Source organism: Phodopus roborovskii, unplaced genomic scaffold (genome assembly GCF_943737965.1).
Source record: "Phodopus roborovskii unplaced genomic scaffold, PHOROB, whole genome shotgun sequence".
Lineage (NCBI taxonomy): Eukaryota > Metazoa > Chordata > Mammalia > Rodentia > Cricetidae > Phodopus > Phodopus roborovskii.
The window spans coordinates 22,897,473-22,917,802 of record NW_026125295.1 but is presented as its reverse complement, the minus strand read 5'-3'; the positions used below and the strand labels follow the sequence as shown (position 1 = coordinate 22,917,802).

Sequence of the window (20,330 nt, the reverse complement as noted above, 5' to 3'; positions counted from 1 at the left end):
TATCCAACTTGCAATTGTAAGTGAGGATCCCGGCACTCAACTCTCGGCCTTCACAACCACTAGGCAGAATACAAGGTGAAAAGAAATTCAGGAAGGATATAGGAAAACTGTTTTTCTGCTTCTAACTGAACTGTACAGAGCCCAACAGATAGTATAGGTGAAATATGTATTTTTTTTTCAAGCACAATTAGAAAATTCAGTGAATCATACCATTGTTTAAAAATCGTTTAAATCTATTGAAGTCTTTGGTTCAAGTGTGTCAAGCTGATAGTAAAAGAGACAAATCAAATTATTAAAACATTTGGAAAAGTTTTAAATATATGGAACTGTGTAGAAATGAAACCATAACCAATCAAATTGTTGGATGGAGTTAAAACACTGAGAAGAGGGGAAAACATACGCTAAATAATTTGTGTGGGAGGAAGGAACTCAAAGAATAAAAAGGCTCAGACATCAGGGAGAAAAACCTAAAACTTGGCATAATTGCATGTGGCATGCTTGCCTATATAACATACCCCAGTTGTATTATAGTTAAAATCTGAAATCCCCCACCACCTCCTGTCAGCTTTTGTGGTTTGGATGTTTGCTGCCCAGCTTGGTAGCACTACTTTGGGAAGCTCTGGAAATGTTGGGAGATGGAGGAAGTAACACACTAAGGACAGGTCCTTGAAGCTTCTTTGTCTCCCAGGAAGTAAAAGCTAACCCAAGTGTGTCTGCCACCATTAACTAAGCTGTTCCACCATGAATTCCCAGCTATGATACCTTCTGACACCTTAAACCAAAATGAATCCTTCTTCCTTTAACTTGGCTATGTTAGGTTTAGTCAAAATGAGTAACCATAAAATAAGGAATACAAAAATGGGTACCAGGAGTTGGCTTGTTGATGTAATAACATGATTGTATGATTCTTTGGACTTTGAGCCTTGGTTTGGGAAAGGAATTATCCTAGAATACTTTAAGCAGAGATTTATGAGTAGTTCTTGTGGGGTTCAAAATACCAATAGAAAAGTATATAATGACTATAAGATTTCAGATGTAGACAAGAAATTATGGGGGAGGGGATCATTCTAGGAGTTGTTCTTGTTATACTTTATCAAAGACACTCTACATCTTACTGGTGTACCCAAATTTTAATTAAGTCCAAACTCAAAAGTAATGGACTAATTAAGTTGGAAAAAGAAATTTGAAGATAGGACAACATTCAGCTTGTGTGTAGCATGGTTACTGCCAAATACCTTCATCTAGGTTTATAGCAAAAATTGGGAGCACAAAGCAGAGCAGAATTTTGTGGAAGGCATGAGAGTTAGCCCGAAAAAGAACTTGTTTAAAGTTGAAGCAAAAGAGGCAGTAATTAAAGAGCCTGGGAACATTAAAAAGAAGCCAAGCACTTCAGTCTGGAACGATAGGAAGGATGCCTTGAAATTATTTCAGGACCTAATAAATCCAGCTCCAGGGTGTAAAACTACAAACACATTTAAGAGACCTCATTTTTATAGAAGTGTCTCCCATGCACCTGCTGACACAGAGCCTTCTAAGGAAGTATTTCCCAGGGCTGGAGAGATGGCTCAGCCATTAAAGGCTAAGCTCACAACTAAAAATATAGGAAGTGTTTCCCCAGGTTGAGCCACCCAGGTACTCACAGACTACTGCAGCTGCAGCACAAGAGGGCCAGGGCTTAAGCAGTAGCAGAATTGCATATGATCTCTATGATATTCAGATGCAAATTACAGGTTCATAGAGGCTCCCACCAAAATTCCAGGGAAAAACCCGTGAAGCAAGTCAATCAATGTGCATAGAATCAGATTCCATGAGGGAAACTCCTAACAGGTTAATGCATAAAACTGGGCAAAGGAAGCCTAAGTTGTAGAAGAGACCCTAAGATATTGAAGATTCTAGGCATGAAGAATATCTGTGAGCTTGGAGTTCAAATCATGCCACCACATACCTCTAATGGCATCCATGAATCTATAGGATGTGCTGCTTGCTCCAGTAATTCCAGTCTTGTTTTGGTCCTAACTTTCCTTGATGCCCCATTTCTCCTTGGAATAATGTGATTTTCTTTTTATTTGTTCAGGGATTCATAGCTAAGAGTTGGCCTTGAATCTCAGTGGAGTCTCTGGGCTTAAACCTTTGACCATTATCAGAACAGTTAAGACAATGGGTACGTTTGCAAATAAACTAAGTTCATTTGTATTATAAGATTAACATAAGCCTTTGGATGACAATAGTGTAAGTTTGTGGTTTGACTCTAAAATACTCCACACAGGCTCCATGTTTTGAACATGTATTCCTCAGTTGAGAAGTCTGTAAATTTTGGGAGGCAGAGCCCAACTGAAGGAAGTAGGTCACAGGGGGAGGGGATGCTCATTTCCCACCTTGCTCTCTGTTCTTTGGTCTGCTCTGGTGTGAATAGCTCCCACCACATACTTTCAACATCATGAGCTGAACCGGTCTTCCATTTCTTCCTCATCATGGTAGACTGAAACCCTCAGAAATGATGAGGCAAAATTAATCCTTCCTCCTTGAAGCTGTCTGTGTCTGTTAATTTGATCACAGCATTGAAAAGGCAACTAATAGAAGTTTCAAGGTGAGGCTCTCCACACAAATACATATATATGTACATTTATATATATATCAATAACAAATGTAAAAAAAACTTAAAAACATCATACCACTTAAAGTTGATTGAAGAAAATTAACTACTTAGTGGGCTGAAGAGATGACTCAGAGGCTAAGAGCATTGGCTGCTCTTCAAGAGGTTCTGAGTTCAATTCCCAGCAATCACAACTATCTATAATGATATCTTGTGCCCTCTTCTGGCCTGCAGGCAAAAACAAAAAACAAAACAAACAAACAAACAAACAAATAAAAAAAAACCACTTAGATTAAGTCTAACAAAATGTGTATAATTTATGTCTGAATTATAATAGGCCAATGAAGAAATCATAGGAAACCTAAACAAATAGAGTATTGCCATTTTAGTAGACTAGAAAACACTAAAGTTCAGTGCATGGGTTTGAATCTGGCTGTTTGATAGACTGGGTGGACAGGAATATAAATCAGGTGAAATTATCCACAATAGGACATATAGACTTTAATAAATCCCAAAGAGGGTGAGATGTGGAAGCCACCTATATCCAATAAGAAGACTGGAAGAAACAGAAATAGAGGCACAGGTAATTTCTACAGAAATAATAACTAAGAATTTTCCAACTCCAATGAAAGACACTAATCTACATGTTAAAGAGATTCCAAGGAGATGTAAAAGGAAATCTTATAGACAAAGACTATATATGAAGCCACAAGAATACAGATTGCCTGCCCATGAATGGCAGACTTACATGGTGCTTCCCAACAGCAACAATAATTGAGAGCATTGAAGAAAAATATTATTTCAGCCCATTAATTTTATACCCAGTAAAAGTATCTTTCAAGATTACAGTATAAAATAAGGTCACCAACTTAAGGAAATCCTGCTGTTCTGCTAGATAGAAAGATAGAAACATTAATGTGCAGGAAGAAAGGTACAAAGAAAATAGGAATTGTGGGCATATGTTTAAATGAGCATTGATTATGTTAAAAAAAATAGTAAGGTCTAACAGAGTAAGCAGAAATATGTATTTAAAGCAGCCACGACAATAACCTGTGAATTAGGAAGGTTCCAGGAAGAGTGATGACAGCACCCTGAAGTCCTAATGTTATAGCAAGGTCTTTTTTGGTTGTAAAACTGTACAAAATAATGTCTACTCTAAGAGGCAATGAGAATGAAACAATGAAAAATAGTCAAGAAAAGTAAAAGAAGCATAGAATGTGCAAAAAAAAATAAAACAAAATAGCATGGTACCTTTAGATGAAAATGCATCACAGTAAGTAAATTCAGTGTTCCAATTTAAAGTAAACATTGTCAAACTTGGCTGAAGATGTCTTAATGGGCTATATACAAAGGCTTACCTTTTAAAAAAGTGTGTTCAAAATTAAAAGATGGGGAAATTGCCAAGCATAGTGTTGCCCACCTTTAATCCCTGCACTAGGGAGGTAGAGGCAAGAAGATTTTTGTGGGCTTGAAGCCAGCCTCACTAAACATAAAGAGTTCCAGGACAGCCAGGACAACATAGAAAGACCCCCATCTTCAAGAAAGAAAAAAAATAGAAAAATGCATATCCATGTGTATATTATCAGACAGACTAAATTTTAATACAATCTTACTAGGAATAAAAAGCTTCATATAAAGACATGTGCTATAATGTCTGTTCTGTTCACCCAGTCATGTATTATTAAACCATATCAAGTGAAACTTTAAAAAAGAGAAAGGAAAGGAAAAATAGAAAAATCCACAATGTTAGTGGGAAATTTTCTAGCTTTTTGACTAATTGCATAGGCAGACATAAATTCAGTACTAAGAGATTTAAACAAAGCCACCACTTACCTTTCCTGAACGGACAGCACTGAACACCCACAGAATGAAAACACACACTTTTTAAGCATCCCGCATCATTTCTCAACTCTGCTCATATCGCAGCTCATAAAGTATATAAAGGAAAGCACAGCACAGTTCAGGAGATTGGATCCACCTACAGTGTGTTCTCTCACTATGATGGAACTAAGCCAGAAATTAATACCAAAAATATAGCTGCCCCAAAATCAGGATATGCCTGGGAATTAAGAAAAATGATCTTAAATAGCTGATCAAAACAGACATCACAATGGTTTGAACCGAGAGTTCATAAAAGCACAGACTAAAACAAGCAGGGGGGGCGGGCAGAAGGAAAGATTTTTTTTTTTTTTACAGCCTGTTTATTTTAGGAAATAGACAAACTTGAAGTTAATTAGCTGGGCAGATACTGCAGAAGTTAGAAAATGAAGAGCAAGAGAAGCTGGGTAGAGTCCATAAAAAGAAGCAAAGAAACTGGTGAGACAGAAAAGAAACATTCAGCAGAGAAAAATCAATACAGTGGAGTTTGCTCTTTGAAAAGACGAACAAAATAACAGACCTTGCAATCTTGTGCAAGGAGAAAGAAAGGGGCCCAGCCTAGGAATGAAAAGGGCCCACACAACAGATGATGCAGATGTTAAATCCTTGAGACGGTTGTGATGAACCTTATGCCAGTAAATTGAAAACGTTAACTGTAATGGGAAAAAAATTCTGAAAAAAAGAAAACCATGCAAGTTACCAAAAATCATAATAAAAAATGAAAAGTCTGAATTACCTTCTAGCCATCCAGGAGATTAAATCGGCAATCCGAGTTTTTCATATAAATTACACACCTGCCTCTTAAGACTTGACTGCCGAGGTATGGCGGCCTAAGGGCAGAGTGCTCACACTTAATATGATCCCCTGGACAGAGAAGGAGCGAGAGAGAAGGAAGCAGAAAGGAAGGAAAGGGGAGGAAGGGTTGCACAGATGAGTTCAATCCCCCATGCCATCCTTTTAGAACATAAAAGAGGAGGGTATACCCTTGGTAGAGAAACCTGAAACTTGATTGGGAGAACTATAGATATGTCTTCATTCCTAAAAATAACCAGCAGCCAGAACCCACCAATACACAACAAGATAGGACAAGGCCAACACGGTATCACACACAACCATGGGAACACCGCTTACTGACTTGCTCTCACTCAGCCTACTATCTGTCACCATCCAGGACCACCTGCCCAGGAGTCGCACTGCCCACAGTGGGCGGGGCCTTCCCATATCAGACATTTAATCAAGGAAACATCCCATAGACACGCCCTCAGTCTGAGGTAATAGAATTTCAGAATTGAGCATTGTAGCAAGCTTTTTTTTTTTTTTTTTTTTTTTTTTGTCAGACTTGTCTTAGACTGCCAGCCCACAAATAATGATACAGTCTTATTTTTAATTATGAATATTTGGCCTTAGCTTAAGCTTTTCCCCAACTAGCTTATTACTTAATCTGTTTTTCTTAATCTCTGTTCTATAATGTGGCTTTTACCTTTCCTCAGTACAGCATGTCCAACTTGCTCCCAGTCTGCTGGTGAAATCCACATGCCTAGACTCCTCCTCTTCCTCTCTCTGCCCAGAAACCCTACCTATCCTCTTCTGCCTAGCTGTTGGCCATTCATCTTTTTATTAAACCAATCACAGTGACACGTCTTCACAGTGTACAACACAAAGATTATCCCCCAACAGAGGTTCACTCTTCCCAGATGACTCTAGTTTGTGTCAAGTTGACAAAACTAGCCAGCATTCCCTCCCTGTTTCCCAGCCCCAGAACCCTCTTCCTGGGATAAGACTACACAAATACAGTGCGCTAGAAAGATACCTCATGATGTTCATCAAACACATCCTGATGATCTTTGTGCTATGATCTGCTGCCTGAGCCCCACTCCCACATCTTCCTCTCAATAAAGTACCACTCTACATTGTCAAAGACACTAGGGGAGAGGCACAGGGTCACCGAGGTAGTACCCTGGTCCTTCCTTGCAAGCCCTCGGCTCACCAGGAGAGACCTCCATGTCTGTTCATATGTAGCGTGAGGCGTAAACATTGAGCACCTGTCTGCACTGTGTTGCCAGGTGGCAAGCCTTATACACAGCATCTCCATTCTCCCCTGCCTAGGAATGTACCAGGTGATCGAGGGCATCATCTCACCTGTCAATGACAGATACGGGAAGAAAGACCTGGTGGCTTCCCATCACCGAGTAGCCATGGCCCGGCTGGCCCTGCACACATCTGACTGGATTCGAGTGGACCCCTGGGAGAGTGAGCAGGCACAGTGGACTGAAACAGTGAAGGTGCTGAGGTAAAAGCTGTCATGTTGTTTCGTGTTAACATCTGCGGATTGAAGGGCTGGCACAGATTGCTGAGGTGGCCCCAGACAGAAGTTCCTAGCTACGACCAGGGAAATGCCTCTGCTTACAGGGAGAGAGACCCGCAGAGCCACCTTTTCAAAGGAGTCTTGATTCCAAGGACTCCAGCACCAGGCCCACTCACCATTTAGCAGCTTTGCAACTTTGAACATGTGACTTAATCTCTCTGAGACTTGCAAAATGAAGACAGTATAATTTTTTTTTTCCAAGATGGAGTTTCTCTGTATTGTTTTGGAACCTGTCCTGGAATTAGCTCTTGTAGACCAGGCTTGTCTCGAACTCACAGAGACCGGCCTGCCTCTGCCTCCCGAGTGCTGGGATTAAAGGTGTGCACCACCACTGGCCAGCATGAAGATGGTATAATTGAATGAAGATTTTTAAAACATTACTATCCTAGATCCAACAAATCACCTTCAATAGCTGGAACCTTTGACTTTTTGTCGATGACAAGTTTGAAAACTGAACCTATATAATAAACTTTTTCTTGCTTGCTTGCTAAAAATAGACTCTAATGTCAGAGGGAGGGGTTATTTTAAGAGCATTATCTTCTGTCTTTTCAGTTCTTACTAGTGTTCAGTGTAGTTAGCACAGATGTTTGAAAGCCCTAGACCAGTCCTGCACATTAGGACAGCGAGCAGGTCACTGTCCCTGCTGGTGGAGGGAAGTAAGGCCGGCCTGCTGCATCACTGGTAGCAGGCTGCTTTGCTAGAAGGCGCTGTAGGACTGTCACCTGTGCAGTCATGCAGGTCCTACACCTTCTGTTAGGAAAGGACCACAGAGCGTTCAGCAGCTTCAGTGCCACCTAAGAACCTGCTGCCAAACTAATAGGACAGATGTTTAGTAACCGGCAGATACACGATCCCTTATTTTTAACCATCCATTGGCACTAAACATGCACCCAGAACATCATTTTAAAACAAGTCCTTCTCACCACTCGCTTCTCCGGGCTAATTGAGAGGAGCAGAAGCAAGACAGCAGATTATCCAGCAAATCATTTACCTTTAATAAGTACTCAGTGACTAGGCCTTTCTTCCCATCCCTATGAGAGCCACAGTTGTCTGGGATGCAGGCTTTGAAGCCAGATTTAACTGAACGAATGACTTGATGAAAGTGATTTGGCCTTCCCTAACCTCAGTTCCTCGCCTTATAAAATGAGGATATCAGCACCTAGCTCACAGGGCACCATGCGGTTTTGATGAGATGGAGCAGGCAAATCAGCCGGTGGATGGTAAGTGCTAACTAATGTCACCTGCCCTGCCCTGCCTGCATCCTCAAATCCCGAAATCCATGCACAGACACAGAGACGAGGACATAGTGATTCACTGCTGCCTCTGCTGCAGAGTGCCCGTGTGAGCAGAGGCTCTGCCAAACACTCTCCTTTTCCCCTGTGCCCTTTGTTCAAATGCCTCTGGACACTGGACACACAGCAGACACCCTAGGTCCACCACCCATGAGCCACCTCAGAGGCTGTGGTCTCGTGGGTCTGGGTGAGGAGGGGAGAGATCCGTATTTCAGTCACTCCTGGTGATTCTAATATGAGCCCCACAGCTTTGGCCACTGAATGAGAGAGAGAATGGGTGTTGAGATCCACTTAAAGAGCAACTGACACATGGTCACAACCTTAGCTGCCAGAATCAGGTGGAAAACTTTCTTTAAGGGTCTCTCCCAAGCCAGGGCTTTCAGATTGCTGGCCCGGACACTAACCATGGGCATCTCTTTCAAGGTCCAGATGATTGATGTTGTGCTATTGCGCTTGAGACTTAGCCAGCAGAGTCAACAGTTTTTTTCAACAGATAGCTGATGAAGATTTTTTAAAAGGTTAAGAATCAGGCTAAAATTGTAAAGTCAAGTGGTTTTAGAGTTACTATAGAAATCAGCCCCAACATCTACTGCATTTGGTGTCCCCTTGATGTGGTCACAGTGGATCCACGACACAGCATAGCAAAGGTCACTGTGATAGATATCAGCTCACCACGGGACTCGGCGGAGACCCTTTGTTCTGTACACGTTTTTGCTAATGTCACAAAGTCTAGGACAGCTTTAATGAGAGAGCCTTTGGTACCTGGGTTGTCACTTTCTCCTTACAGTGGGAAATAACTAAAGAGACCATTTGACAAGAAGTCTTTTTTTACTCACACTTTGAAGGTCTTGAGCCCCCATCTAGCATCGCTATTTCTGGCCCATCATGAGGAAGAACATGAAGGCGGAAGGGTAAAGTGATTCCAATGCACTCATTTCCTGGTGGCCAGGAAGCAGAGAGACAGGGAAGGGTCAGAATAAGGCCCCTGAGGTCATCTCCCCAGTGACCTACTTCCCCCAACTAGACCACACCTTCCAAAGCTTCAGTCACCTCCTAAGAAAGCCATCAAATCTCAGACCTGCCAGTAGCCATCACTGATTGAAAGCCCATCTTACAATGAATAGATCTACAGCTAGGACCCAAGCCTTCAACACATAGGCCTTAGAGAATACACTTAAACACCACCCATAACAGTAACTTCCCTTTTCCTCGTGTCGTGGGGAAGGCCTTAGTCAAAGTGCCACTTGGTGTTGTCTGTCCCCCACCCACATCACCTCATGAGCCCACTGCAAACATGACCTCATGTCCTCATTTTACAGATGAAAAGCCGGAGGCTCAGAGATGCTCAGAGGACCACAGTTACACAGCAAATAAGCAGGAGGCAGAGCACCAGTCTCTAGGCTCTGAAGCCATGTCAGTGCCAGCCTCTAAAGCAGAGGTTCTCAACTTGTGGGTCATGGTCCCTTAGGGCGTCAAATGACCCTTTCACAGGGATCACCTAAGACCATCAGAAAACACTAATATTTATATTATGATCCATAATAGTAGCAAAATTACAGTTATGAAATAACAACTAAAATAATTTTACGATCAGGGGTCACCACAACATCAGGAACTGGAATAAAAAAAAGGTCACAGAATTAGGAAGGTTGAGAACCACTGTTATAAAACAATGATGCTGGCTGGGAATGCGAGGTGGCTGAGTTTTCTTTTGCCAGAGTTATCCCTTACTGGGGGTTCCCTGGGCAAGCTTCCGAAGACACAGAAACCATGCTCTTAGGGTCAGTTCAGAGGCCTAGGACTGGAGTACCACTCAGGCAGGCAGCAGAAAGCCAGCCAGGACCACTACCCCAAGGAACAGAGTCCACAGGGAAGATGTGCTGAGTCCTGAAAGTGAACCTCGTATCTCAAACACAGCTATAATAATGCTCCAGTGAGTACAGGGATGGTGGAGGATAAATTGGCGCACCCAAGAGTGCTGAGGTTACCTGTGTTTGGTGAGTAAAGGAAGTACAGGAGCCTCAGTTTGAAGATAGATTGCTTAAAATTGAGCATGTCAAATTTGCATAAGTCTGATCGTACCTAACATGCTGTGTGACTTCGCTTGGATTAGCTCTCTTCATCTTCATAACTACCCATTGCAGGGATGTGAGGGTGGCAATGCCGTCACTCCATTTGCACACGAGGAACCATCCATGCTGACTGAGACTTGAAATCACTCATTAGGGTGACAGCTAGCAGTGTGGGGGTTGGGATTCAGCCCAAGCTGTCTCTCTGCAAGCCCAGGCTCTTAGTCACCATGCATAGCATTTTGAAACACACATTTATGATAAGAGTGTGTCCTGGAGCCAGATGGAGGCCACACAGTGCCAGGGTTTACTGTATGTAGTTCATTTATCTTCACAGAACCCTAAACCCAGGCATTACCGCTTACACTTTCCAAAGGAAAGAGCATGTCCAAACTTACATCTGTCTGTTTTGGTTTGGTTTTTGTTGGTGGTGGTAGGGTTTTTTATTTGTTTGTTTGTATTTTTTGTTTTTTGACAAGGGGTTCTGGCTAGCCTGGAACTCACTCTGTAGACCAGGCTGGCCTTGAAGTCACAGAGATCCACCTGCCCCTGCCTTCTGAGTGCTGAGATTAAAGGCGTGAGCCACCACTGCCTGTCTATTGTTGAGAGCTGATGCCTTGGGCATCCACTCAACACTAACACCTGTATTTCCAGTAGGGAATTACTGAAAGGTGTGGGCAGAGCAGCATCAGGCTTATCTGGCCACTTCCACCAGCCTGTGTAGACTGTGGTAATGTGAATGATGTAGGACTCTCTGTGGCATGCTTTCTGTCCTACCCCTGGAGCATCTCCTGGCACATGGTGGATCCCCAGTGATTTTTCAGGGAACGGTCTGAGATGTATAGAAGCAAGTCTTACATTGTCAGATGCTGGGATGGTGTTGGGGGTCTAGAATACAGCACACCTGAGCCTATGTGTTTACACCACAGGCACCATCACAGCCAGCTGCTGAAGTCCTCAAGCCAGGTGGAAGACCCAGACCCCAGCAAAACACCATCAGCCTCTGCAGGTGGGTGCCAACCCCCTTATCTACAACGGGGATTTCAAGTGAAGACGGATGAGCCAATGGGGTTTGTCCAGCCCTCAGCATGCACTAGAACTTGAGACCTGCCTGGTAGTGCAGGTCTGCCTTCGATATGTGTACGTGGAGGTGGGAGGGGGTGCCTCGTGTATCCAAGGTCAAAAGGTCAGATTAGACAACTAGTCTTCCCCACTTCCATCCAACCCCATTAATTGTGCTAATTTGAGATTTATTGACCAAAGGAGTTTAGCCACCCTGTGACTTGCGATTGTGACATGAATTACAGTGAAGGCCACACAGGGACAAATGGGTGACTAGTGCCAGGGTTCTTTAAAATCCTTAGCCTTCTGAGTTTAGAAGGATAAAGTTTGAATGAGAGACTCCCACTTCCTAGCAGCCACTCAGTGAATTCCTCAAAGGAAGAAAGTAGTTTTAGGGGAGCTTGAGGTTCTCTTGGGTTGTTATCTTCTTAAATTAGAAACCCTGATCTCCACTCTTCTCCTGCTTGGTAGAGACAAGTCCTGTGATTACAGAATATGCAAAGCCCTGGGGTCAAGGGTCAAAGGTGTGACTCTCAGGAGTGTAGGGTATGTATGGAAGAAAAGAATGGGATGTAAACTGGGAGTCACTGGCCCCACTGGCCACATGCAGGCCACATGCATGGTTTTCTACCAGTGGGCTCCCACCTCTAGTTGATGGGACACTTTCATATCAGAAGGGTTCAAGACTGCCGAGGATAGATGCACCTCAAACAGTTTCTTCACTGCAGGGTTTTGTAGAACCTTTACTGTGTCCACGTGCATTGTGACTAATGAGAAAAGGACAGAGCCTATCACTCTAACCATGGTCTTATGTGTCTGTTGGTCCTCAGAATACTCCCAAGCACACCTCAGAAAGGACTTGGGAATGTCCCCAGGTTCTGAGTTGCCATGTAGCCCTCAGATGCTGATCAAAGATTACACACAGTAAAATTCCCATGAGTCTTGTTAGAAACATGAATTGCCAGACCACTCCCCAGACCTCCTGAATGGGAAAGACACTTGGAGTCTGATGTTTAAGATCACTCAGAAAGTGAGACTGTATACCGGGATGAGAGTCTAAAAAGGAGTCTCAGGGTCACCGATATAATCCATACATGTAATATGTACTATAGTCCTCTGGTCTGTCCTCCTTACCTGTGCGGGCTCCTCCATTTCCATCCCCAGATGTAGACCATGCACAGGATGCCCTCTAACATCATAGACACAATGCTATGTCCTTTCTGCATTTCCTTCTACAAAGTCCTACATGATGCTGGTGGACCATATGAGAGCCAGGCTCTGAGATCAAGGGGAGTAGGCACTCCAGCAGCCCAGCCCATGCCTTGAGCTGGACAAAGGCAGTGGGGTGGAGGGAAATGCAGACATCAGTGTGAAAGGCTGCTTCGTGGAGGAGCTGACAGCTACACCCACGTGTACAAGACCAGTGGACTGTGGGGGTTAGAGCATTCCAAGAGAGGCAGAGATGGGAGAGCCGGGATGTGTGAGCATGGGACATTGTAGACCTGGGAAACATCAGGGACTCTAGAGAGAGGCAAGGGTAGGCAGAGGCAAATGCAGACGGCATGCTGAGCCAGAGCTCTTGTGTTGCCTCTCTGCAGGTGCTTACAGAACCCATTCCACTTCCGCTTGGTGCCCATGCTTCTTCCCCTTCAGAAAATGCCTGTCCTTTGAGGCATTCGGAACACACATTCCCAGTGAAGCCCTGGCTACTAAGTTTGTATAACGTCACCATCTGTCAGAGCCTCTCGCCCCATGTCTCTTCCCTATTTGTTTCTCTGGGGGTCCCCATCCCTAATTGATCCTGTGTTTGGTTACTTTCCAAGATCCACCTGCCTCAGGCTCCCAAATGTTGGAAGTAAAGGTGTCTGCCACCATGTCTTGCTTTTGCTGTGTTATGAAACCAGATCTCTCTACATAGGCCTGGCTTGCCTGACACTGCCTTCCCAGTGCTGGGATTAAAGGCATACACTAACATACCTGCTCGCTACCCCCATTTTAAAAATGATTTTTATTAATTCTCAAGCATTTCATACTTTGTACTTTGAACATTTTTATGCCCCTTACCCATCCCTTCCTAGATCTACTCCCCCATTCCATACCCACCCAACTTTTGTCCTCGTTTTTTTTTTTTTTTTAAGTAGTCAAGATGGCTCAGCAGTTAAGAATAGTTACTGTTGTTGGAGAAGACTGGGGTTTGGTTCCCTTAACCCACATGGCTTCTCACAACCATCTGTAACTCCAGTTTCAGGGGAAATGATCCCTCTTCTGACCTCAGTAGGTTCTTGCATGCACGAGGTATCTATACATACACTTAGGTATATACATGCACATAAAATATTTTTAAAAACATCAAGCCCATTAATGCTGCATATGTACTCTTAAGTGTGTAGCCATCTACTGGAGCATGTTAGACTTACCATGGGCCCACACCCCTAGAGACACCAGCTCTCCCTGTCAGTAGCTTCCCACCCACCTCCTCCATGCAGAGGTTGCAATACCTATGAATTCATGTGTGCAACTGCCCTATTCTGCCTCTGGCAATTTTGCTGCCACATCTTCCAAAATGGCCCCTGAGTCTTGGGAGGAGGGGTGTGTGATAATACATACTCCATTTAAGGCTGACCATTCCACAGTCTCTTACTAAGTGCATCTTGACCTGTTGTGGGTCTCTGTGTTAATGCCATATTCTGCAAAAAAGAAGTTCCCCTGAGGATGGTTGAGATGCACTAATCTATGTGTATAATGAGACATCATTTGGAATTTGTATGATACTGTGTCCCATTAGCAGGGTGATAGTAATAGGTTCTCTCTTAGGGCATTCTGACCTACTTACCACAGGATCTTGGCCGCCAATAACTGCCTAGGCACACACACATCCCTCCCTTTCTTAAACTTTAATCTTGAGACATGGTCTCACCAAGTTGCCTAAGCTGGCCTTAGACTCTTGTATCCAAGGCAGCCCTTGAACTTGCAATCCCCCTGCCTCAGCCTCTTGAATAGCTCAGATTGCAGGCCTATACCAGCAGGTCTAGCTAGCATGACAGTTTTTACAATGGCAGAAAATAAAAGCAACCAAGAATTTAAATGCAAAGGAAGACTGAGTAAATTACAGTGTATCCATCAAAAACATCCCCATCAGAAGTTTCAAGGAGATGGAGAAACACTGAGGAAGTAAGAGAATCATCATATGATTATATACGTGTGTGTGTGTGTTTGTGTGTGTGTGTGTATACATACATATCTTCAGGTAAAAATGAGTGTAATTCCATACTGTTTGTGTATCTAGATCAATATGGAAGCCTAAGAAAATACATAAAGTTGATGTCTGTAGAAGCCAGAATCAGCCTGATGGGCTGCTGCTGTTGTTTTCAGTTTTCAACATTTACAGTTTCCATATGTTCCATCGTGAACACACATTTCATGTTCATCATCAGAAAAAGGGAAAAAAATGAACATTTTAAAACAGGAAGCTTGGATTTCGATGGGATGGCACATATGTTACCAGTGACATATTTATTCCTAAGGGCCACTTTAGGAGCTGTGCATTTTACTGTGTGTTGTCACACTCTGGGATGGCAGATTATACAACTGAGTGCATCAGCAGCAGCAGCCAGATCTGGGCCTCACTGTCACTTCCGTAGTTGACAGACCTCCTTGAAGTCGTCTGTCCTCATGTGGATTGCTGTGGTCCTGGCTGCTTTGGGTGACACCTCAGGGCTTTTAACGACAGCCAAGCTTACTGTCTGTCTTCTGCCGGTAAGGATGGCTCTGCCCATGGCTGGTAAGACTGAGCCTGGTTCAGAGAAATATAAATATATATATATATATATATATATATATATATATATATATAAAACAAAAAAACAGCAAGCATCCAATCTTGTGCTTATTTCACTAGGCATGACTAGTGACTAGTTTGGGTGGTGTCAGGGGTTGTTCCTGGATTCATCTCTGGTGTCATCGTGTGACGATCTCTCTTAGTGTGTTGGTTGGATATCACCATCCATAGCTGTAATCATACATTGCAGGTGACAGGCTTTCTCTCTACCTGTCACTTCCTATAATTTCCATGGAGCCCTTACTATCTATCCCCATCTTACAACTGAAGAAATAGACCCACAGGTCACTTTCTCAGGGTCCCAAGAAATCTAAAATTTACACCCAGGACTGACCAGCCTTGAGACTGATGCTCTTCAATGCCAACAACTTAGAACCATCAAAATCCAGGCTTCTAGGTTCTGCAACATTGTCCTTACAGCTTATATACATTTTGGCCCATCTGCTTTTCAAAGTCCATAGCTACTCAACATCATAGCAGACTGTTCACCCAAATACCCACAGACCTCCTAATTATGTCACTGTGTGGCTGTTAGGCAAGTCACACTGGCAGCCTTTATTCGGTTTTTCATTATTTATTTGGTCGGGGTTGGTGCCTGTGCATGCTGTGCCCACAGAGGCCAGAAGAGGGCTTTGGATCCCCCTAGCACTGGAGTTACAGACAGTTGTCAGCTGCTGCATGGGCACTGAGGATAAAACCCTGGTGCTCTTAACTGCTAAGCATCTCTTCATCCTCCAGCCTATAGTCTTGAATTACCTACTTTGGACTTGAACAGTTATTTGCTCTAAAAGTTCTGTGCCATTTACATGAATGAATTGGAAGGAGCTCTATGAGGCAAACAGCCCAGAGTTGTGGGCGGAGGCACATGTGGCCATGAGAGTTGGCCACTTCATTGTCTTGTCCCAGGGGTTAACAGATGCCTCCAACCTTACAGATGGGCCCTTGACTGAGGGGCAGAGCTCCGTCCTTTCTAGTCACAGCTCAAAGTGTGTATTATTTCTTATTGTCAGTATTAATGAATCTATGTCTCATGTGAAAGCCAAAATGTCAAAAATTTACCCATAAAACCCACTAGGAGAATCTGGGGAGATGGTCACATGCTTGCTATGCCAGTGTGAGGATGTACCTGTTCAGATCCTAACACCTATGTAAAAAGACAGGTGCAGCTATGTATACCTGTAACCCTGCGGGGGGGGGGGGGGCGGGGATATTGCTGGCTCAAAAGTGATGAGCTCTAGGCCCTGCCTCAATGAACTAACACAAAGAGAGCAATTAGAGGAAGAAATTCAACATCCCCCTCTGCCATACACACAAACACACACACACACACACACACACACACACACACACACACACACACCATACACAAATTAAAGGTGGGAAACACTAAGAGAAGACAAGGTGTCTTATCTATTCCCGACCTGTAGAAACAGAGCGGATGTGCCCCTTGGCCCCAGGAGATGGTGAAATCAAATGAGTATCATTGAACCAGTTGTCTGAAAGGCTGAACCCTGGTCTCTTACTGTCCTGCAGTGACTCAATAAATAAGAATTAGAGCAAATCCTCACAGCGTTGGAAAATACAAATCCATACCAAATTAGTAAAGCCTGAACTACTGAATAATTCGAAGCACAATTTTATTGCTTTAGAAATCAGGAGATAATTCATACTTATTGGATGGATATTCCTCGGTAGATGGGTAAATAAGTGGATAAGTAAATGGATTAGTGAATGAATGAATGAAAAGCAGTTAAAACATATAGCACCCTGTGCTGACCATGGTTCTAACTGTCTTAGTTGATAAACTCATCAGGCAATCACTCCTGACAGAAGCCACCAAATAGCAGAATTAGAACGGAACCTGAGACATGTGGGACCATCTATGTGGCCACTGAGAGCCTTGTGAGCACTAGCCAAAGAATTCTCCAATGCCATTGATTAGACCGGTATTCCAAGGCTACAACATTGGGAAAAGTCCCTTTGTGTGATGATATCTGCTGCTGTTAACAGTCCCCTGGCCTGTTGTCTCATGTAGATGAGGAAGCTGAGGCCCAGAGCAGGGAGGACAGTGCCAGCCCCGCAGCAGCTTTTACCCCATGGGGACTGAACCTCAGACCTCTCCAGACACTGCCAGGCTCTCTTCTCTCCCAGGCCAGGCCTTGCTTCTTTGTATGCCCATCCTCTTCCATGACCAGAGCCTTTCCATCATCTCACTGTCTAAGCGAACCCTTTACACGGTGTTTTCCCCCGATGAGTGGCAGCTCAGACTCTCTTCCTTGCCAAGTCTTTAGGGTGACAAAGATGGAAGGCCAGCCTTTGCCATCTTCTCGAATCAGTTTCCGGAAGTACCAGGGACACAGTGTGTGCTTCTGTCATGGCTTGCCTTTCCTGTTCGGATTAGCCAACTCCAGATGAATGGTGTCAGCAAATCAGCTAATCCTTCTCTAGTGCTCCCGGGCTTTCTCTTCCTGTTCTCACCAGCAGGCGGCAGCAGAACCTACAGATGCCCCCACCTAGAGGCTGGCTGCAGTTTGCATCCAGTCTCCCCAACTGAGGCCATGAGCTCTCTCCTAACCTTTCTGTGCCTTGGTTTCCCCCTGCAAAGTGGGCACAACAGACCTACCTCATAAATCTGTTCTGAGGGTCATTACACACATTGTACCTAGTAGTGGTAAGTACTAAGACCCTAAAAAAAATTTGTAACAGTCAGTGTTTCATTAGAATAAACTCTACAGGGCTGCCTCACTGACCAGCTGTCCTAGAGCTTTGTCACATTGCAAAGGAAAATGAAAAGGCCACCCGCTGGCCTTTTAGTCATCCAGAGAGCCTGTTCGTTTTATGCTCAGTCCTCGGGACTTAAATAACAAGGGCTGAAATGGATGTTGGGGTGGTGACTTGTCCAGTGCTTGTAGCTCCTTGATCTTAGGACTTTAAGTCTCACTTCTCATCAGATAATGGACTTTGGGGACAGCATGGTCACCTCTGGGACTTTCCACCCTGGGCCAAAGCAACCACAGACAGGCTTCTGAAAAAGCACTGAGCACTGACAGGCAAAAATCTGTTTTGCTTGGCTTGCCACTTGGCCAATATTAAACAAAAGCTATGATGCTGAAATCTTAGAATTGTAAGTTGTATCACTTCAGATTTCTGGAACTCTTCTGGGATCACCCTTGTTTTGCAGCGCTGCCAGAGCTGAAACTCCTCTGTGGAGCAGATGTCCTGAAGACCTTCCAGACCCCCAACCTCTGGAAAGATGAGCACATCCAGGAGATAGTAGAGAAGTTTGGCTTGGTGTGTGTGAGCCGGAGTGGTCATGACCCAAAGGGGTACATCTTGGACTCGCCCATCCTCCGACAATTTCAGCACAACATCCACCTGGCCAGGGAACCCATTCAGAATGAGATCAGTGCCACATACATCAGGAAAGCCTTGGGCCAAGGGCAGAGCGTGAAGTACCTCCTCCCTGATGCTGTCATCACTTACATCAGGGACCATGGCCTGTACAGCAATGACAGTTCCTGGAAAGGAAAAGGAAAGATTAGCTAGAGGGCCTCCTGAAGAATGGGCAGTTAAGAGCTTTGTTTTGCTTTGGGGTCTGTGTTTTCATGTTTGTTTTGTTTCTATGATGGTAATGCCATGGGTGACTTCCTACTGCAGGAAAAGATTGTTTCTATGGCTGGGACAATCGTGTTATCAGAGCAACTTAAATGGCGTGGCAGGTCATTCGATAAGGCAAAACCTCTCGGGGCCACTGATGGGACCTGCTCCCTTTGTGTAAATGGTAATTAGAGGATGCACCCGGACACTGGTGCTGTTCTGAACATGGCAGGTCCCTGAGGGGTTGGGTCACAGTTGGCCTCATGCATTTTTTTTTTTTTTTAACAGACCAGGTAAAGCATGCTGGTCTTGATTGGCAGGATTTGACAAGGTGCTGATTACTGAACAGTAATTAGCCTTTCTTTGTAACATCTTTGTTTCAAGCAATAATACCAAGTGAGGATTCAGAAATCTGGAAACAGTAAATCATTGATTTTCAGTGTGATCTCCCTTATAAACCATGGCCTGCATGCCTACCTGCCTGTCTGCAGGTGTAGCAGTAAAAAACTTTTGATCACACCCTTTCTATGTTGTGGTCAGGCAAATGTATAAAATTGATTTGAGAGAGAGAGAAAGAGAGAGAGGGAGAGATTCGTGTGATAGGAAATCCGAGGGAACTTAGAGCTCCTGAAACTGGAGTTAAAGGCAGTTGTAAGCCACCTGATGTGGGTGCTGAGAACCAGTCTTCTGGAAGAGCAGCCAGTGCTCTTTACCACTGAGCCATCTCTCCAGCCCCCCCTCAAGCTATATTTTTGATACAGAAAGTATTTTTACACTGCTATACTCTATAAACACCAGGGTTCCCAATACCCTGATTTCTAAAAAGAAACTGAAGGAAAACAGATGTGACTGTTCTAGAAGGTCTTTTGAATATTTTATGACTGCCTGAATGTTTGAATATTGGCAAAAGGATAAATAATAAATCAACATCAAAAAATTGCTAATGTAAAATTTCTCTTTTTTTTCTCTGTTATTTTATTAATGCCCAGTGTTCCGGCTGTTGCTCTATTTAGCTACTGTGAAATTTGTCCTGTTCCAGTCTAAGTGGCATGATGTAACAGTTTGTGCTCTGACTACTAGCAGTAGAGGAATGCCCTAGTCAGATTAACACAGCCTGGAGTCACCCAGAAGGACGTCTAGAATTGAAGCCTGTAGCCAGCAAGCACCATGCCGCCATGGTTTCTGCTTCAAGTTCCTGCCCTGACTTCCCTCAGTGACAGACTGTGTGACCTGCAAGTATAAGATGAAATGACCCCTTTCCTCTCTACTTTGCTTTTGGTCCAATTGTTTTATCACAGCAACTAAGATGAAACTGGAACAGAGAAGGAATTGCTTCTCAGCATAACCCAAACAGTTTTTCCAAACTAAAGCAGTCAGCCATGGTTTTGTGTTTGTGCACCCTGAAAGGTGAGAAGAACGTGTTTGGGATTTGCCACTCCACTCCTGGATTAATCTTTTGGAGTCTCCTCTTTGGGTTGAAGGATTAGCACAGACTCTGAGTCCCTATGCTCTGTTCTGGCATTTCTTTGCTACATATTTAGTGACACAGGAAAGCAATAGGGCAAGCAAGGCAGATCTAGTGCCCCTGAAAACTCCCAGTGTTCATGTGAGCCTTGAAACAGGTAAAAGGAAATAC

The 20,330-nt window shown here is 43.8% G+C and overlaps 1 protein-coding gene across 1 annotated transcript in view; it reads left to right on the top strand.

Annotated features, from left to right (window-relative positions):
• The window catches only part of Nmnat3 (nicotinamide nucleotide adenylyltransferase 3), a 109,362-nt gene extending 90,558 nt beyond the window's left edge, over window positions 1–18,804 (top strand). The window contains exons 3-5 of the mRNA XM_051206583.1: window positions 6,578–6,761; window positions 11,127–11,206; window positions 18,279–18,804. Coding sequence (XP_051062540.1) covers window positions 6,578–6,761; window positions 11,127–11,206; window positions 18,279–18,643 — 629 coding nt within the window. The 3' untranslated portion in view covers window positions 18,644–18,804. The remainder of the gene's footprint in view (window positions 1–6,577; window positions 6,762–11,126; window positions 11,207–18,278) is intronic.
• Window positions 18,805–20,330: the final 1,526 nt, after the last annotated feature.